Here is a 21121-nt window from a genome sequence, read left to right as displayed (position 1 = left end):
ATTATTTTTTCTCAAACGATTTATAAAAAGCAATTTTGATTATTACGACGAATATTACAAAGGGTAGTATATTTTGCATAACAAGTTATGCTCCTTAAACAGAATAAAGTAAACAAGGTAGATCATCAGTGAACAAGCACAAAGCAACTCGTAATAAGAGTCTTATTATAAGACAATCAATTTATTTTATCAGAGAGTTATCATCAATGAGTACTTTGAAGCGATTTGAATAGATATTTATTCCGTTTTGAAGAACGTTTCTGTTAAATTTTTTTTTTATCTTCGAAAATCTGTATTTTAAAATATGGGAAGAAGAGGGGGGGTTATTACCAGCGTTACGTAATTTTCATAGGGGGTACGTCGAAGCGTTACGATTTGTGACATACGGGGGGGAGGGGGTAAAAAAAGTGCATTTTTTGCGTTACGTAATTTATGGATGCCGCCTAATGAAGAAATTAAGCAGTTTGAGCAGAGTATTATAGCTCAAATGTCAAGTTACTTAGTTCTAGAGTAAAATCTCTTAATACTCCTTTTCTAACCTGCGGAATACTAGAAAACGCCTAAAAATTCAGTTATCTATTCCAATAGTTGGTAAAAATATTATTATGCACTTTTACGTAGTGAATTTAAAGAAATAATGATGTTTTTGTAGACAAACAAAAGAGGTACTATTCTTATTACACACCTTTTTCACATTTTGAACCTCATCGCTGATTGCTTCATTGAAAAACAGTATATTTATGCTTGATTCATCCGTTGAACAATTTAAAACAAATTGTAGAACAAAATTTTGAAGATTTCCAATCACTCATAGTTCAACAAGCAAAACACATAGTGAAACTATTCATACTGCGCTCACTGTATTAAACACCTACGTACTTCTGAATACACAAATATTGAAAATCAACATTTAAATATTATTTTATATTTCAAATTCGAATTCGCGCCGTTTATTCTGTGTCAAGATCGAAAAACCCAAAAAAATGCTGAATCTAATTCAATATTGAGAATTGAAATCAGATTCGTTAGAAGAACTCAATCAGTTTTTTAATACAGTTTTATTTCAATTTTCAAAGTATTCGCAATTGTGGGCATTGGTTCAAATTTCAGCATTCCAAATTTTTAGAACTTCAGAATAAGTTGAAATAGGGTTCAATTCAGAATTTAATTAAATTTAATGGAATTATTCAGAATGCTTACTTTTAATTAATGCTAAGGTTCACTTTTAAATTCGAGATCGTAAGAGTAGAAGTTAAAACTATTTGAATTGCAAACTTGTAACTTATGATTATAATTTTAATGGCATGTGCGGCGGAATGAAAACTAGAGAGAATTTATTTTAAAGAGATTTGAAAGAAAGGAGGATAGACAGGCATTTGTGCGCCAATAGGAGAAAGCTTGATAGGTGTTGAAATTTTAGGCTATAAATTCTCTCTAGTTTTCATTCCGCCGCACATGCCATTAAAATAATAATCATAAAAAATTACGGCGATTAAAAAAATATAACAAACTCTTTGATTCAGTAAATTCTAAACATTGTTTATTTCACTTTAATTTGCTAAAGCAATAAAGTATTTGATATCGGTATAGGAGAATATACTGTAGAGCAAAAAAAATCTATAAACATAAGCCTAAATCCTTAAATCTTAATTAATTGTAAAATATCAAAATGATGATTCAAAAAAAATTAATCATGATTTATAATCAAAGTTTTCAAATAAAAGATTTTTGAAATATTAAAATCACAATCGATATCTAGAAACAGCAGCTAGTACTAGGATTCCGAATGAAAATAAGAATTTAGATTTCCAAATCGAATTACTTCCAAGTACGCAGTTCAAAATCTGAAAGCCTAATAAGAATTCTCAAATAAACTTCAGTTCCTTCCAATCGATTCCAACTATTTGAAAAAAAAAGAGATTTCAATTTCTGAACTACACGTTGGCTCAGGTGTAAGATATTAGTTCCACCATTCTGTTTAAAGATTTCAGAGGCATTCCTTTAATTAGTTAAATCTAGTTGAAATAAGTGGTGAAAAGTGCTTCTTTTCTACATTGTTTTTCTCCATATGCAATCATTCGTTTCAACTGCTTGCATGTTGTACGCTCCAGGGTATTTTTAATAATTGCAAAAACTGTTGTTTGTTTAAATCAGTGATTGTATTTTGTTGAGCATGAATTGATCAACCTTCTCTCGCTCAACGCTTTAGGCTGATGTCAAGCTGAGGCGACAAGCATCGCTTTGCGTTATAAATTCCAATAAGAAAGCAATGCAATGCATTGGTATGTCATGCTGGCGCTCCATGGTGCTTTGAAATTCACTACAAATCCTCACTTCTCTACATCTGATAATGCTTGGAATCGTCTCCTTTTTTTTCGGGAGTCATTAAAAACTTATCAGATCATAACCCGGATTGCAAGAATGCCGAAATTAGAAAGGACCAAATTCCTTGTTTTTTTTTTGCGGGAACTAAGAATTTATGAAAATTTTCTCGCTGATTCAGATATTATTAAGTTTATTATCACAAATTCGGACGGATCTTCGAACTATTGTGCTTAAAACCCGAAATCACTGCTTCAAACCGAGAAAAAACTATATTCCCATTGGATTTCCTACTTGTCGCGCTACACAACACCCTGGCATCAGCTTTGTCGCGCTTTCCAATGCACTCAGCATGACAGGTCTGCGCTTTTTCCATGGAGATCAAATGAGAGCTGGATTGTCGTGTGAACGTGTTGCGCTGCTTGTCGTCTCAGCATGACATCAGCCTTACTCGGAAGCAAAGGTTGCTTTGAGGCAGCGAAAACGACAAAACCGATGATGCATACGCTCTCAACATGGCCCGCCTTCACGAAGCAATATACCTACATTCGAGGGAGCAAATCCAAAAAACCAAACGAATGGCTCTCACTCATCTCCTGTTACAAGCTTGAGGGAACCGAATTCAAAAGGCATAGCAAACCCGAGTCTCCTCGTTTGTGCCTGGATCGAATGCCCGAAGTTTTTCTGCTATTGCTATTATTACCAGGGTGTCGACTCATATCTGGTAATAAAATTCCTTGATTTTCCCTGATTTTCCAGTCACTGTTCCAGAAAATTCCAGGTTTGAAAAACAACCTGAGGAAGCAACTTAAAGTTATAAGAAATATATTTCCACCGAAAATAAACGCACAGAAAGCTTTGAGTCGAGATTACTAATTTATTACGATAATTTTAATGGAAGTATTATTTGTGATATTAAACATTTTAAGATAAGTCAGCCAGTTTGGATCCACTTGTAGAAATTCTTATCATTTTAGCATAACAATTTTCTCTTGCAACCTATCAACCTTCTTCTGTGCATCTTCCAAAATTTTCCTCCGTTTCACCTCAAGCGATTTTGCTTCCGCTTCTCGATGACGCTTCATCAGCTTTATTTGATCGGATTCAAGAGCTTTCTTTTTGCGGCGATCTTTGTCTTCCAAATACAGAGCATGTGAATTTCGAACTCTCTGAATAAATTTGTTGGAAATTTGGACTGGACAAATTCCTCCAGCATAAAAAAACAGCATCATAGATTTGTCGTTTAGCCATCACTGATTCTTCACGCATATTTTAGAAGAGACATTCGGAATTTACTGAGAAACCACGTTCAACATTCGCGTTGCCATGTGAAAGATAGCAGATCATTTTGACGATATTGAAGAATTCTGGACACTTGACATTTGCTAGCACTCCACTCCAAAAATGATCCAGCCTTTCTTTGCTACGGTCATAATTATCAAATTTTTCGCTTCTGGCAATCACTCCGAAATACTGCCGTACTGCTAAATCTGCCGAGGATCCACTAACGCGTCCAGTATCTGTCCAGGCTTCCGAAAAGTACAGCTTTGCTATGACAGCCTTTTTCTTGTCGAACAAACTGTCACGGTTTTCCTTACCACTCGGTTGCTGCTGTACCGTCTGTAACGAATCGAAACGCTTCGGCTACATCACACACGTGGGGGAACGCAGGCTGTATCTGAACAATCGGCTCAAAACTTGCGCTGCCGAAAATATTGTGCTTTAAGCTGTAGCGAACCCAACCGACAGTTCGGTTTTCATCCCTTCAGGCCTCCTGTTTCTAAAATAATTTCATCTAACTCTCGGCTGCAGCGCGTGACAGTTTTGGGGAGGACTGTCACGGTTGACTGTCGTGCCCATACCGTACCCATGCCCGGCCGTATGCGCTGCTGCTCGGGTCGAATAGATCGAACGAGCCATCGAGCCGGAGCATACGACCGAGGCGAAACGCGATGTGTGGTGCCGGTGCAGGTTAGGCAATATGATTACCTTCTATCCTATGGGGTCCTATGAGGAGGGTGATCGGGGTGATCACCCACCCCCCTCCCCCCTTAAGCGAGAAAGAAATTCATACCTACGCTCGTTCGGAATTAACTCGGCCTGAGCGTGGATGATAATCCAAAGCGAATCTCGGCTACAGTCGGACGAAGTAGGTAGTACTGTCATGCGAAATTGAACGCATTGAAAACTGTCACGAAGATTTTCCCTAAACTGTCACGAAGCATGAAAAACTTTCATACCCACGAACAAACTTTCGCATGAGGTAAAACGAGGCCTCGCTGTACATCGCACGACCGCTCCTTTTAGAACTGTCGGAGAAGAAAAATTCGGAAAGCTTTCATCGAGGTGCACGTGCGACGTTCGTAAGAATACTGTTGTTCGCCAGTACTTATCGGAAGCCTGTATCTATCAATATCAGGGGACTGAGATAAACGAATAATCATCGTCAATGATCAAACAAATTTGGCAGCCAATGATTGAATTTGTTATAATTTGTGGCAATTTGTTAGAGAGAATTAGAAGGTTTAAGTTAAAATGAGAGAAACCGGTGCTCAGAGAGAGTAAAAATGTGCTAATTGTTGAAAATTGTTACAATTTGTTAAGCAGTTGTTGAATTTTGATCATTACCATTCCAAATGCAAAGAATTCTCTCTCCACTGCAATCCCTCGGTCAATATAGTCAAAGTCTTCTCAAATCGTTTGATCGTTTTTTCCGTACTTTAGATCTCATAAAGGACCAGTAAAGTTTTCGACAGATTTGGCAAGCTGCCACTACAGCAAAGAGGTACTACAGTGGTATCGGAACAACGGGTGGATTTTGTCAAAAAGGACATCAACCCACCCAACTGCACTCAATTCCGCCCTATCGAATTTTTTTTTTTTCATTATTTTTCCTTTAAAGTGCATTAAAAACTCTACATTTTGAGTACAAAACATTTTTATTTCGTTAACATAGCTCCGAGATAAAACCTTTTTAACGCGTCCAGATTCATTGTAATCCATGCTTTAATTTCTACGTGTCATGATTAGAGTAGACCCAGCATTTTTGTAGTATATTCTTATGCTGTTTTGATATACATTCCATATACATTATAGAATGATCGTATGAAATTAGAAAAAAACAACATTTACCTGCGAAAGTGGAGGCAATATACAAACATAAATTTCATTTCTTTCTAAAGCTACAAAAACTACACCAATTGGCCGACCTTTTTCGGACCTATCGGAAAAATGCAAGAGAGCGCAAAATTTTGCTCTCATAGCCTTCAATCGTTGCTAGCGACTATATTTTCTAGTTCTATTATTGGTCAATATTACCTACTCAATTCCCATCTGCCATCTGGCCACCTGGATGCACTGCTGGTTGCAGAGAGAACACGAAGATGATTTTCTCACTTGAAGCTCACGCGGGAGCAAAATCATTTCAAAATAGCGATTTGCAACACCATTGTTAACGACTAAAGTTATCATTTCTGTTACGATTTCTTGTTTGCTGGGAATTTAAATCCGTGGGTGTGAGTCAAACACAACATACATGTTTTTGAGTAATTGTAATTATCGGAGATACTTACATATTTCTACTCAGTATTTGGTTCTACACATCGATTGTCAACAACTAAATTGGTAGAATTTTTGCTAATACATTCCAATTTTCCTAAAAACTAACTCGTGCAGCCAAGGAAGCTTGGGTAGCAGTTATGAATAAATTTGTAAACAACAACTTCAAAGCAAGCAACATAACCAACCTTAAAATTTCATTTCCCGAAATTGGAAACTAACCTGGCGCCAAGCAATTGCGACCAAACTTGCAGCTGCCTCGCTGATTGACAAACCCGATGTGATGATTGACCGGGGACACTTGGCTATCGATTTAGGTACCCACCTATCTACCACAGGTATTATCATACGCCAGTCGGCGAGTCACGAACTGGGCGAGTTCCACTTCTTCTGCGGGACAGTTATTTAGCTAATGACCAAATCGGTAATTCTGACATTTTGAAAATTGGTGCACTACATGCAGCAAAACCGATTGAATTGGTACTCGCGTAAGACCTGTATAAATATTTATGATCCTCGATAATTAGGCAATGGACCTAAGAGCGAGACAACTCCAGCCGATACAAAGTATAAAGCTTATTATTGGGCATGGTTACTTAGTCACCTATGGTGGAGTAACTTACACTCCTTCTAGCCAACATTAACGGTTTGAGGGGAAGAATTCTGCGGGTCCATGCAATGTCAGATTTGAGTCGAGGTAGGGTGGATTATGTAAACAATTTATATAGTTTTAGGCGCTAACGCAACACACGTGTACTCTTTCTGTGGTATAATTTTATTCCTTTAATCCAAAAATTAACTGATTTTAGGAAAATATTGAACTAGAGTTGAACTATCTAAAATAACAGTTGAAAAAAATATAAGAACATTTTTGCGATGATCTCATGATCATTGATTTTTTTAAACTCAACAAATATGATAGAACATTAAATTACTATGGTTTGTATTGAATCATGTTTTTCGTAATGTCAACATCGAAAATGGAACATCATAGTAGAAATTGTCCTTTTTGATGTGGTAGATGGTTTTACGCACTAATACTCCCTTTACTTTAATGATTTTATTTTTGTTAATTTGAAATTTTACTGGGAATTTTCCCTCTTAGAAAAAACAAGCTTCAACGAAAAAGATATCAGCTTTATATACCTGTTTGATAAATTTTTATCTTTGTTATGAAAAAATGCATTAATTAATTAATAATATAATAAATAAAATTGCCACTCCAGCTGCGTGATAGGCGAAGTTTATCGACATTTTTATAACTTTTTTATCACATTAGTATGGAGCCATTAGTCCCGAGTGCCCCATTCCGATAATTATCATCTTCCAAAAACGTCTAATGTGTGTGCCCCCACACCAGGAGTTTATCATATGCAAAAAGGCAAACGCTCCGTTTAAACGGAACCAACCTTTCGGATTCCGGTTCCAATTTAAAATGCATCGATTCAACCAAACTGTAAAGCAGAGCCACCCTCTCAAAGCACATTAAATATATGTAAGAAAAAGCAGAAATGGCCATAAAAGGGTGCGCCGTTTTGCTACCTGAATGTGACTTTTGCCTCATCATCATCATCATCAGCGCCATCAAAGTTGATAAACGATATCGAGGAGAAAACGATTAATTCACCATAATTAAGGGGCAGCCCAAAAGTGGAAATGAAAGTGCGTCTCCTGGTTCGGTTTGCCATCTTCCATGATGGGTGCCATTTGCGGAAGTTACGATTCGGCAATTTTATGTCTCGGTTGGCTTTTGGAGATGCAACCTCTTGGCTGCCTGCCGACCCGGTCTGGGAAAAAGTAAATCATTCAGGTTTGCACATATGTTGTCCTATGGGCGTGGAAATGAAGCGGAAAAAAAGATGCGCCAGCCAGAAATCAGGCAGAAGAGGTGCCGACTTTGCGCCTTTAATTAAATCGTTTAAGATAAACGACCCAGGCAGCGCCCAGACTCGGAATTGATATGCGCAGCAGAGTCGTTAAATTATTAAATCGAACAAACAAAGACTAAAGTCGAGCAATATAAAAATTTATCGAATTAAATAACGAGATTTATATGCAATGCATAAAACATAAACCTGCAACCTGCAGCCGGCTATAAAAATCGATGTTTCTTCACGGAAGCCTTCCTGGGAGAATGGCAAGCCCAAGAAAGTTGTTGAATATTTTAAAACGTGGTGTAAATTTTTAATCTTTGACATCAAGCCAGAGGATAAAACCGTCTCCACAATTTATCATTCATGGAATATTCATCACAGCAATACGTCAGATACAGGAATAAGAATTTACAAAAACCAAACTTATCAAAATGCCTTCAAACCCCTTAAAAAGATCTATTTTTGTCGTTTCTGCTTCATAAATTATCTTTATCTATTCATAAATGAGATTAGATTTTGAGAACATACGAGAATAAGTTTTGATTTTAAAAATAACAGTCTATTCGAAAGAACTCATGTGTAGTGATAAATCTTTGGTGATTTATTAGTTTATCGGCCCTGTCGCTGAAAGTGATGTCCTTTTCAATAAAGGAAATTTTAAGATTAGGAAATTGTTATGAACGGATAGAAGGTTAGAAGAAATTAAAAATGATGAAAATGAGCGAGTTGATCCGTGCTGAACGAAAATTTGGTATAGGATAAAAATGCTGCTCACCATCTTCCTTTCTTTTAACCTTCTATCCTAAGCTTGCCAAATTGCCCAATTTTATCCTGACTTGCCTTGATATTTGACACAAAATTTGGGAAAAGTCCGGTACAGCCCGTTTGTCCATATTTCGTTGAGAAAGGCCAGATTCTGCCCGGATTTATTTACTTTATTTGAAAATCCGACAAAAACCTCAAGTTGAGTTTTTATTTTTTTTTTTGCGTCTCAAAACTCAATTCTTGAGCTAATTTGATGGAACTAAACAAGAACGATTTCCTGAAATAAAAAAAATTATTTTAAATCGGCTGAAATGTTTCGAAGAAAAAACATCCCTTTCGAGTGTTCCTTTTCTGGATTTTATATGAGTAATTCAAGGATTTTGACCAAATTTGGCCAGATTTTAGGTTGAAAATTTTGAAATCAAAAGCCCTGATTTTGCCAAGTTTATCGCCCGGAGACTTGCGGGAAAAATTCTGCAACGTCTATCCGTCTATCAAAATTTCATAATCTAGAAATGTTCTTCACTAAAAAGAACATCACTTTGACGAATGAGGCCGATAAACTAATCAACAAATGATTTCTGAAAATTTTATTAAGGAAGACAGGCATTTCCTGAGCCTGAATAGGTGAGAAACCTCTTAAGCTAGAAAAAAGTTCAGTCCCTTGGACTTCCGCTAATCCATCTTCTACTGTATCTGAAATTGTTACCTTAGCTCAACTACTCACACCCACCTTAAATCGTAAAGATCGATGAATGTATGAATATAGAAAATATATGCATGCGAAACATTTTTTTGTGTACTAAATGAAGACAAATATCGATAATATTTGAAAAAGAAATTGACACCAAGAGCATATGTAAAATTTGAAATTCAGCAAGTTGCTGTTATATCTCAAAGAAATATTTAAATGAGTAAAGAAAATTTCAGAAGAAGGTGTAATGTAAGGATAGATTAAAAAAAGCCCCGATATTCCTTCAAATTTTTGAGTTTTCAGTCTAGGATGCAATTCAAAAGGTTTTCTTTGCATCTATTTTCAAGTAAAATAAACTGCCCCTAGGAATACAAAATCCATTTCGCAAAAAAATGAACAGAAATAAAGGATTGAAATGAAACTGCCTTGTCTGAAGATAATGGAATACATTGTTTAGAAAATTCAAAAAACATTAAGATTTTTTCCAAGTAAAATTTTCACATCAAGAAATGAGTTTACTATAGTATCCGGAAATTTTTTGATCCCAACGGTGTTTAAAAATATGTTCAAACATGTCAGAAAATTGGCTCGCCTTCGGCGGAAATTTTTCTTAAATCACTCTAGGCCTAAGGCATTTCGTTTTACTACATTTTTATTGTAAGTTTAGAGTCGCGATTCAATAAACCGTATATATTGAAACTCAAACCTTGACACACAAAAATCCTACCTTAAGATTGGATTTTATTAAGAATTTTGAACCAACCAATTTTATTTCAAAATTTATGCATCGAATAAAAATTTTACACATCATGAAGTGCCATGTGACATTAGACTGAGGCGATTTGGGGTCATTCTTGAATTTCTCAAACCCTGGGGTCTTAAAAGCTTCGTCTTGGTCCAAAACTCATCCATGATTTTTGGCAGAATTTTTGAGTAACGTTTACATGAGCAAATTTGAACTTTTAGGTTTGTATGGGAAAATTGAATATTTTGTACTGAAAAATCAACATCGTTTTTGTTTCTTCTGTGGAGCCAAGCCAGCTGACGGCTTTTGTGCCAATTTATGAAATTCTTGAGGGAAATTTTCCGCTAAACAACTTTGTCGAAGGTCGTAACTTCGTATCTTATTAGGCAAAAAAGTTATTAGCAATGTAACAGGGGTATGTCTTTTCGCATTGATAAACCATAAATTAAATTGACATCACTGCAGGGTGCCTATTGAGGTACTGCATGACTACTTTTCATGCTATACTTCGCGAGGCTCCAGCAGTGATGTCAATTGAATTTATGGTTTATCAATGCGATTAGACATACCCCTATTAAACAGCTTATAACTTTTTTGCCTAATAAGATTCGAAGTTACGATCTTGGACAAAGATGTTCAGCGGAAAATTTCCCTCAGAAATTTTATAAATTGGCACAAAAGCCATCAGCTGGCTTGGCTCCACAGAAGAAACGAAAACGATGTTGATTTTTTAGTACAAAATATTCAATTTTCCCATACAAACCTAAAAGTTGAAATTTACTCATGTAAACGTTACTTAAAAATTCTGCAAAAAATCATCGATGAGTTTTGGACCAAGGCGAAGCTTTTAAGGCCCCTGGGTTTGGGAAATTAAAAAATGACCCCAAATCGACTCAGTCTAATGTAACATGTTTTCAATACTACAAAATCCAAAACATAGCATTAATACTAATTCCTTTGATTATCAAAAAATCGTTTATGTCATTACAAATTTAATGTTAAAATGAAAAAAATTTCATTAAACAAATTTCAGACTCATTTAAATATATTTTTCCTTTTCTCTCAATGCTCAACTTCATATTCAAAGGGTTATGAAAAATTACACAAGATCACAAAATTCACATTTTTCGAAGGTGCAAAGAATTTAAAAACCTATTATGATTAATTTGGGTGCATTAATTTCAAATATTCAATTAGTTTTTTTTCTATCAGCTTTCATTTTTAAATTTACTTTTCAAAATAGAAAATAAAATCATTTAAGAAATTTATGCATTTTCTGGCGAAACCATAAAAATTTATAATCAAGGTTTTAAACTAATAATCAACTTTTCTCAAGGCCGCAAGTATTTTGAACTATTAAATATTTAACTATTTGTTTCCTTTACACCATTTTGTAAAATACGGGAAATTTAACGAAATTTGTTGAATACAATGAAATCATTTTTTTAAACATTCTTCACTAATATCAGTGATACGAGTAATGATTGTTGTCGAATTATTCAAACTGAAGAATTTGAATTTTTTAACCTCAGTTTTCATTATTATCATCAAAACATTATTCCCTGATTAAAAAAGTATAACAAACAAATTCAGGATCAGGTTTTTATTACATGTAGATTTGTTAGTTCATGAGTTATCAATGATGGAATGAACTCAAAATTAAACCCAATTCAACCCAATTCAACTTCATGTTGAAACTCATAAACATCATATCACCAAAACTAGATATGACAGACCAAATCTGATAAAAGATTAGAGTTCAGGACGTTAAAATCAACCAAGTTTTTTAACTCATAGGCTCCAAAAGGCTGTTTCCTTGATAAATTAATAGAATTCTTAATAAGTTTTTAAAATGTCACGATGTATTTATTGAAAATGTCGTTCTGGATTGTGAAAAAACTGATCTTTTTCATTTTCATATTTTGTTTTGATTTCCAAATAAATCAACCGAATATTATAAAATCAGTTTTTTAGTTTTACCGATTTTTTTAAGTCAGACTTTTTAAAAGTTTTTTTTAATTTTATATCCTGAGTATCGAAAAAAAAATTCTTGGAAGTTTATAAATCTAAATTTTTGATAAAAACCCGATTTAATACACTTGACAGTGGATTGTAGCCTTTCTTTCAGCCTGTAAATTATATTTGGGTACATATAAAACAAAATGAATTATGAATTATGATTAATGAATTTCATACGCAATAAATCCAAAATGAATTTAGGAATTAAAGATTCAAAGTTTTTATTAGGATAAAAGTATTTTTATATAATCATAATTTTCATATAAATAACCTTATTTGCAACTAGTTGGAGATTTTTGAATGACTAGATTCTGGAATATCATGTATGATTCCGTTTCTATGACATTATAATCTAACTCAATTTACTCCTTTTGGAGTTACAGCATATGATATCTTCAAAATGGAAGGGGTATAAAAATTAAGAATACAATTTGAAAAAAGATGCCTGACCATGTATTTCAAATATTTCAACCTCTCAAGTAGAGGAATCAAATACATAGATAAAATTATTGGAACAAAATTTCAATTGCTAGAGTAAAATACGATACCAAAATGCAGAAAATCGGTAGAATAAATTTTGAAAATTAAAAGTATTGAAAATTTTGAAAGCGTAGAATTTTTAATTTTGTTATTTTGAGATTTTTATCCTGTTTTGTTGATTTTGTCTATTTTGTTAATTTTGTTAATTTGGTCATTTTTTCTATTTTGTCAATAATGTAAATTTTTTCAATTTTCATAATTTTGTCAGCATTCTTAGTTGATAAATTTTGTCAATTTAACCAATTTTCTAGATTTTGTCAATTTTGTCGATTTTAACAATTTTCATGATTTTGTCAACTTTTTCAAATTTGAAAATTTTGTCAATTTTGTCAAATTTGTCAATTTGGTCAGTTTTGTTAATTTTGTCAATTTTGTCAGTTTTATCAAATTAGTCAATTTTGTCAATTTTGTCAATTTTGTCAATTTTGTCAATTTTGTCAATTAAGTGTATTTTGTCGATTTTGTCATTGTCAATTTGTCCGATTTTCTCAATTTTGTCAATTTTCTTCAATTTTGTAAATTTTGTCAATTTGTCAATCTTGTCAATTTGGTCAATTGGGTCAATTTTGTAAATTTCGCCAGTCAATTTTGTCAATCTTTTCAATTTTGTCAATTTTGTCAATTTTGTAAATATAGTGAATTTTGTCAATTTTGTCTTTGTCAATTTTGTGAGTTTTGACAATTTGTTCATTTTGGTCAATTTTGTCAATTTTGTCGATTTTTGTCAGTTTTATCAATCTTGTCAATTTTGTCAATTGAGTGAATTTTGTCGATTTTGTCATCGTTAATTTAGTAATTTTTTTTTCAATTTTGTCAGTTTTATCAATCTTGTCAATTTTGTCAATTCAGTGAATTTTGTCGATTTTGTCATCGTCAATTTTGTCAATTCTGCCAATTTTCTCGATTTTGTCAAATTTATAAATATTATCAATTTTTATGATTTTTTCAGCTAAGTTAATTTTGTCAAATCAATGAACTAAGCCAAGTTTGTCAATCTCGTCAATTTGGTCAATTTGGTCAATTTAATCAATTTTGTCAATTTTGTCGATTTTTGTCAGTTTTATCAATCTTGTCAATTTTGTCAATTTAGTGAATTTTTTCGATTTTGCCATCGTTAATTTAATCATTTTTTTCAATTTTCTCAATTTTGCCAGTTTTATCAATCTTGTCAATTTTGTCAATTTAGTGAATTTTGTCATCTCTTTTGTCAATTTTGTCAATTTTGTCAATTTTGTCGATTTTGTCAATTTTGTCAATTTTTTCAAGTTTGTTAATTTTGTCAGTTTTATCAATATTGTCAATTCAGTGAATTTTAATTCAGTTTTTCATCGTCAATTTGGTCAATTCTGCCAATTTTCTCGATTTTGTCAATTTTATAAATTTTGTCAATTTTATGATTTTTGCAATCAAGTGAATTTTGTCAAATCAATGAATTATGTCAAATTTGTCAATTTCGTCAAATTGGTCTATTTAGTAAATTTTTTTTTCTGTTTCTTCAACTTTATCAATAATGATTATTAGCTTTTTAGCTTTATATGCATGTTCCAAAAAAAAATCCCAAATGCTTCAAACTCTACTATGGAGGGTTTGGTGGCGCTACTGTTTGGTTGTCATCTTCCATTGGCTTCAGCAAGTGAAAGTTCAGATTGACCTCCAAGCCGTCATCGTTTTTCTCTAGACACCAACCCCAACAACAACAACGCAACGTTAGATCTGAAGAGAGGAAGAGAAAAGGGAACAAAAAAACAAGCTCGAGAGCTTAAAGCTCGAGAGGATTCAGTAGCATTTGTCTCATTAGATTTAATTTGCTTTCACGGGCGAAATACTCTCCTGTCGTTGCTGCTTAAGAAAAAGCTTCGTAAGCACGAACGGCACGTGAGAAGATGAGAGGATGTGCATACATCGTCCGCGTACCCGTGTTGTTTTCCCCTTTTCAGAGCAATCTGTTCCTGAATATAATGTTGGGCGAAGTTACTATCGCTTTCGTACCATGCAGTGTGGGCATGACGTACTCACCAACGACTTCACAAATTTCGGGGTCGTACCCCTTGGTGAAAACCATTTTATAATTTATAATTCGGAGCTTCGGTTCCGAAATTTTTGAAATGGTTTCGGTGTAAACTGAACCATTAAAATGAAAAAAATTCAATCCTTGGCCGGGAAAATATGAACTGGCGTCTTCCTCCCATACGGTTTCTGTCACCATGACATCAAACCTGAGAGGGAGTGAAGCCTGTCTGTTCCCCCTTTCACACATCGACAGGTCCATACTTTTCTATAGCAAGCGCGTATCTATGACGTCACATATAATTTGACGTCATATATACGATAATCTTGATTTTAGTGATTGCTTGTTGTGGCCAGCCAGCTAAATTGACACGTTTTTTGGTGTGATGATTTGATGATAATTATTATGAAAATTTATTTTTCAAACTATTTTGTTTTTTTTTTTTCTTTCTTTTATGCATTGAAGAGGGAAAAAAATCAAATTTTTTAAGACAAAAATCATTTTTATTGTACTTCCCAGTTTCGCAAAAACGTAGTGACAAAGTTTATAAAAAATCACACCAATACATACAAATACACTGACATCGTCTGAACTCGTCGAGCTGATTCGATAGGTACCTATAAAGGTATATCTAAGACCCATAATTAATGATCTCCCAAATCGACCGATAACTATACCTTTCTGAAAGAAAGGCAAAAAAACATAATTTCTTTATTTTGTCCTATGACCCAATATTGAAAAAGACGAAGACAAAATATTTAGTGCTTAAAATTTAAAAATTACAAACTCGCGCTCAAATATTAGAACCTTTTAATGGTTTTTGATTGTTTAAAATTATCTTTCTTGAATCGATCATATTTTTTAAATAATTTATTCAAAGTTCGAAAAATAATTCGGAATAGCAGCTGTAAAGCTAAGTTTTAATGTGCAATTTTAAGCAATTTAGTATAAGCTTCGTGCGTTCAAAATTTACAACAAAACTGGGAATTTCTTATTTTTATTTTTAAGGGATGAATCATCCGCGAGGATGAAAATCCTGGAAAAAAGAAAACAACATATTTTGAACAGTCCCTTATTAATCATTTAAGAAATCACTCATTATTCAACCTGTACATTGTCAGTTTAAGCTTGAATAAGGAAATTAAGTCTGAAATTTATTTCACAATTGGGTTTCGATTTCTTTTTAAATCTTTAAAATCACTCTATTTCTGCTGTTGCTGAACTATTGATTTCAAATTTGTAAACTAGACTATTTAAAATTTATTTTCTAGCAAATTTCTGGTTAAGAATAAGGATCATCATTTTGGATAATTATTCAATAATTTATCGTAAATCGCAATTATTGAAAACATTGATGTATCGATTGATTTGAATCGTATCAATTAAATTTATTATTTTTTCCTAGTCATACATGAGTAAGAAAACGGTGGAGCGACTGGTTAAGTTTTTTTTAAGCTTTTTTTCGGCTATCAGTCTCGGATTTTTTAATCTAAGATTGATAGTTGTTAAAAATCCTTAAAATATGATTTTTGAAATAAATTTGCTTATTTGTTGTGCATTTTTGGTATTGTTATTATTCATAGCTGACTTTAAATTTCGAAACCCCCCCCCCCCCCCCCCCCCTTGACGGGCCTGCCTAGAGGATTATATGAAGATGGTCACAGTGTATGTTTGGGTGGGCATAAGTCGCGAGTTTCACTAGGGAGCTGCTGCTATTGCTAAACTATATAGGTAAGGTTGCCAGAATTTTTTTCAGCACGTATTCGGGCCGGACAAACCGTGGAATTTTTTATATTAAAACCTGGCAAAATCCGGGCATTCGATTTCAAATTGACAACCATAAATCCGTGCAATACCCGGGCAAATTTTGTCGAAACTCAGAAATTCCTGAACAAAAATCAAGAAAAAAATATGAATCAAAATTTTTTTTATCGAAACTTATCGATTGATTTTGAACCGTATTTTAGGCTTCCGAAAAAACCTTTCAAGATTATTTTAATAAAACTTGCTCAAAAAACTTCGTTTTGGAGGTTTTTGTTGTTTTCTTTTTGTTTGATTAGCCAAATAAAATTGAAAAAATCCGGGCATTTATCTATGAAATCCGAGCCACCGGACCGGGCCGGACTGTTCTGAAATTTAGTATTAAATATCCGGGCAAACTCGGATAAAACCGGGAAATCGAGCAAGCTTATATAAAGGTATTGTACTATTCAAAATTATTTATAAAAGATTTCTATGATAACAAGGTTTTTTCAATCTACTACAAAAAGTTTTTTGAAGCCATTTAGTTTTTGAAACTGTTGAAAACGCAGGTTTCTGTGGTGGAATAGAGTTATCTTTATTCATATTTCGTCAGTTTAGTCATTACATAACTATACAATTCATTAGCGATTGCTATTTGTCACTTTCCACATCTCATATTCTCTAACCGGGAAAGTACTCATTTCTCAAAGAGTACTTTGATACTCTTACCCAGAATATCTGGCAACACTGTTGTATTACCACGAACCCAATTTGAGTAGTCTCACTTAACCGTGTGATGATGTAAACATTTGTACCGCGTTTATCATCATCACCTGTCATCAGCAATCATTGATCTATTGTTCTCAATTGCGAATTGGACTTAGCAAGAGGAACCAAAACGAACAATGTTTGGGTTCTGCTCGTGGCAGCAGAAGTCTGCTGCTGATCCGGACGCCGGAAGAAGTCGTAAGTTTCAACAGAAACCAGTATCAAAAAGTTTACAACTCGTGCTGAAAAAATCCATTTTTAGAAACAACAAAACATTTTACTTACATTGAAATGCAAAAATCACTAGGTTCAGCTAGTGAATCAAAATTTAAATAAAGCTTACTCAGTAAATCCACAAAAATGTTTTTATGTTTTTAATGTTATTGAACATTTTTTCATTTTTGTATTGAAATATTTTCCTACCAACAGAAAGTGTAGTTTAAGAAATTAACATATTTAAGTCACATACAGTAAGATTCAAAATGTCATAATTTATTGCTTCTGTTCAAAATGCCTTTTCAAACGAAACTTCTAAATCATTTTATATATTTATTTCAGCCATTTTAATATTGGGAGTTCTTGAATCCTCAATCCTGCTATTGGATTTCATTTTAAAATCTTCAAAAATTAAGCTGATTTTTAACTTGTAAAAAGTAAAATGATAAACGTAGAGCTAGAAAGGATGTACTTTGTGAAACCTTAAAATTTTCTCATCCTTGAGCATCATGTACGGGAGAGTGGGGTTTCATCAGCCACTTTTTTTCTTTTCTTCATAACTTCGTTATTATAAAAGATAAAATGAAAACAATAAATGCTATGGCCATTTTCAACGTATCATTTGGCAATTTTAATTTTTCTTGAATATTTGTTTCCCCAAGTTTTGATCATATTTAAAAAAGTATTTTAAGTTTTAAGTTATGAATGTGTATAAAACATCAAAATATAGAAGGCTCAAGATACCCCACGTTATGTGACCCATGATTCCCCAGAAGCTTTGATTAGCAAATTTGCTGTGTTTACGTGACTTATTGATAATTCATGAAAAATTCATTTCCCATATGAGCAAGACAAAACTATGACCGTCAGCATATGAGCATATTTTTGTTATGTATTTTATGTTATGTACGATATGTTTCTCACCGGTGCAATTTGCGGGTGCTACATTTTTCTAGGCTAGTTAAATAAATCCACTGTAGTATAGTAATCAAGCAGGACCCAATCAATCATAAAAATATAGTTTAATTAACTACATTTATAGTTCAATACCTAGAACAAATCATACATTTGTAGTTTAACCCATCATATTTTGAATAAATTATACCACTACATTTCAATCTACCATATTTATAGTAAAATGTTAGAAGTCAACCAGAAAAGTACAGTTTAATCTATTATATTTATATTTATAGATAATAAATAAATCAATCATACAATTGTAGTTGAATTTATCATACCACTACAATTGAATCTACCGTATTTATAGTTAAATGTAAAACGCCAACCAGGAATGTATGGCTGAATCTATAATATTTACAGTTGAATGCCTAAAATCAACCATACAAAAGTAGTTCAATCTATCATATTAACAATTGAATCGATTATACCATTACAGTTGAATCCATTATATTCATAGTTGATTGCGTAAAGTCAATCATCAGTTTGTAGTTGAGTCTATTATATTTATAGTTGGATGCGCAAAAATCAACTACGCTTTTATGATTGGTATAGTCAGCTGATACAGCTGATAGTACGCTTACGCAGAGCGACGCCGACGACAGTTGGATTGAGATTTTTATCTCAACACACATCCGAGATATTCAGGGTGGCCCATGTTTCCCCATGGCTCACGATACCCCACTCTCCTCTACTAAAATACAATAGACTTTTCGCAAAGGAATCACTGATAGCTTTGACCATTCCTTACAAAATCGCCCTTCGCTTACATCTTCAACACCTCCTCTATTATTCTACGAAGCGCACACGCTTAATTTATCCAGCTACATATTATACACTTAAATTTTTACCTTACATTTCATCTCGCCGCAACGCCGTTAAAATTTTACAAAGTTTAAGAATAGTGTATTGATAGAATATGAGTATTAGAGACAAAATCAAGAGTCGTAGATTATTCTCATGATTAGGGAACACAAATGGGTACTGAGAATGTAATAAATTAAGTAATTTTTTCGTTATCAACTTGAGTTATTACCGAACTAACGAATGCAAAATTTGTATGCTAAAACAACCTTATAACAAATTTTGATAAAATGAATTCATAAATCAAATTCTCTTATCTACCATTGCAGAGAACAACAACTACTCAATGTGTTCGAAGTGGTCATCTCCACCCTGGAAGGCAAACTGCAACGGATAGACAACCTGGACAAGGCGGTCGAACATCTGATGCGACGGGTAGAATCGCTAGATGTCAAAATGGCAGATAATATCCACAAAACCGATGCAGTTATCACGAAGCTTCGCACCCTAGACAGCAAACTGTCGAATGAAGACGAACGGCCGAACAGCGTTCGAACGGCCAAAAGCACGAATAGTCTGGATAGTCGGCTTGTTTCTCTGGACCAGAAGGTCAGTGATATCGATAACAAGTTGAATGGGCTAAAGAATCAGATCGATACCAACTTTTTGCCGTTGGATGATATCAATGCAGAAGCTAGCGAGAGAAAAACTGTCAGTATGAACGTTGCCGAAATAACGAAGGCCATGCAATCGGAAGTCATTGGGCACATCACTAAAGAACTCGGTCAGCTGAGATCAATTTCCGAAGGAATCGACAAGAAGCTGCAGTTCCACATTAACATTGTATCCGAGAATCTCGGCAAGACGATTAACCTGCTGAACGATGTTCATGACGCCGTTGTAGACTTCAACAATTACAAATTCAACACAACCTCGACACTGCCACCATTCGTTAAGGCCAGCAAAATTGATATCCTGGTGAAACAGATCGGACCAATAATGTCCGTATCAGAAAAAATGGACGAAGTTTGGGATGTCGTTGTCGGAACCAAGAGTTCGGTGGATGATTTGGTACCCAAATCCGATGCTCTATTGACCCAGAACCAACGCCAGGAACGCGCTATTGGAGAAATTCATCATGATTTGAAAACAAAGACCAATTTGATAATCAACAATCTGGACATGGTTGAAAAGCGACTCAAGAAACAGGAAGATGATGTAGCCGTGCTTGCTCAGCGCCCCGTACCTGCAGAACTTCTGATGGATCCTACGATTGATCGGCTAGTCGAATACGACCCTAACAGGTAAGTTTCAGGGATCGTGGGTTTGGAACCTGGTTTTTTTTTCTTAATACTTTCGCCACAAACAGGTACTCAATCGGTGAGGACTTCACGGAACCCCTGCCAACGACAACCTACCCAACTGTTTCGTCGTCATCCTCAACGGCTAGCTCAAGCAGCACCAGCAGCACAACTTCAAGCAACAGCATCCTAAACGGAAGCAGCACAACATCCGCCAGCGTGGCCTCGGGAGTTCAGGCCGGAGGTAAAAATGTCTCCCGCAAAGGTGGTATCATCTTCCCCAGTGTGAAGAACAAACCATCGGTGCTGAACAACACCTTTGCCACTGAGAATCTGCTCTTCAAGGACATTAAAGTATGCATTCCTAGTTTCGATTTTATTCCATTCATCCACCAATTTAGCTCTGTTAGCGATGTTTTGCTAGCTTGATTGTTGCACCTCACTTTTTTAGCACCCTGAACGAATGACCGGAAGCACTGACTTCATCGGGTTATCTCTAAAGACTATTGCCCCCGTAAAGTATTGAACGAAGTGTGAAACGATGACATAAACGAAGGACAGTTACCTACGGTAAAAATCGAACTCATATCAAAACTTTTTTGTCAGGAGCCGTGTTGATAAGTTAACGACAAATAATATCCTCATCCTTATTTAAATAGGGGTTTCCGAAACTGACTGAATATTCCATCAGAGATATATGTTCTTGCCATATTCCCTACAGTTAGTTGCCCTACTTTGGAGTCTTTGCGGTTTTAAAATAAACATGTTTATCTCATAAATGGACAGGAGTTTGATATCTTATCTGCA

At 34.3% G+C, this 21121-nt stretch overlaps 1 protein-coding gene across 2 annotated transcripts in view; it reads left to right on the top strand.

The window, feature by feature from the left end:
- LOC129740931 (angiopoietin-2) overlaps positions 1-21121 on the top strand; it is a 614877-nt gene that overhangs the window by 554997 nt on the left and 38759 nt on the right. For both annotated transcript variants that reach the window (XM_055732577.1, XM_055732576.1), the window contains exons 3-4: positions 19343-20317; positions 20383-20668. In XM_055732577.1, the coding sequence (XP_055588552.1) occupies positions 19343-20317; positions 20383-20668 (1261 nt within the window). The remainder of the gene's footprint in view (positions 1-19342; positions 20318-20382; positions 20669-21121) is intronic.

Source organism: Uranotaenia lowii, chromosome 2, assembly GCF_029784155.1.
Source record: "Uranotaenia lowii strain MFRU-FL chromosome 2, ASM2978415v1, whole genome shotgun sequence".
NCBI classification, from domain to species: domain Eukaryota; kingdom Metazoa; phylum Arthropoda; class Insecta; order Diptera; family Culicidae; genus Uranotaenia; species Uranotaenia lowii.
This window is presented reverse-complemented; position numbering and strand designations above follow the sequence as displayed.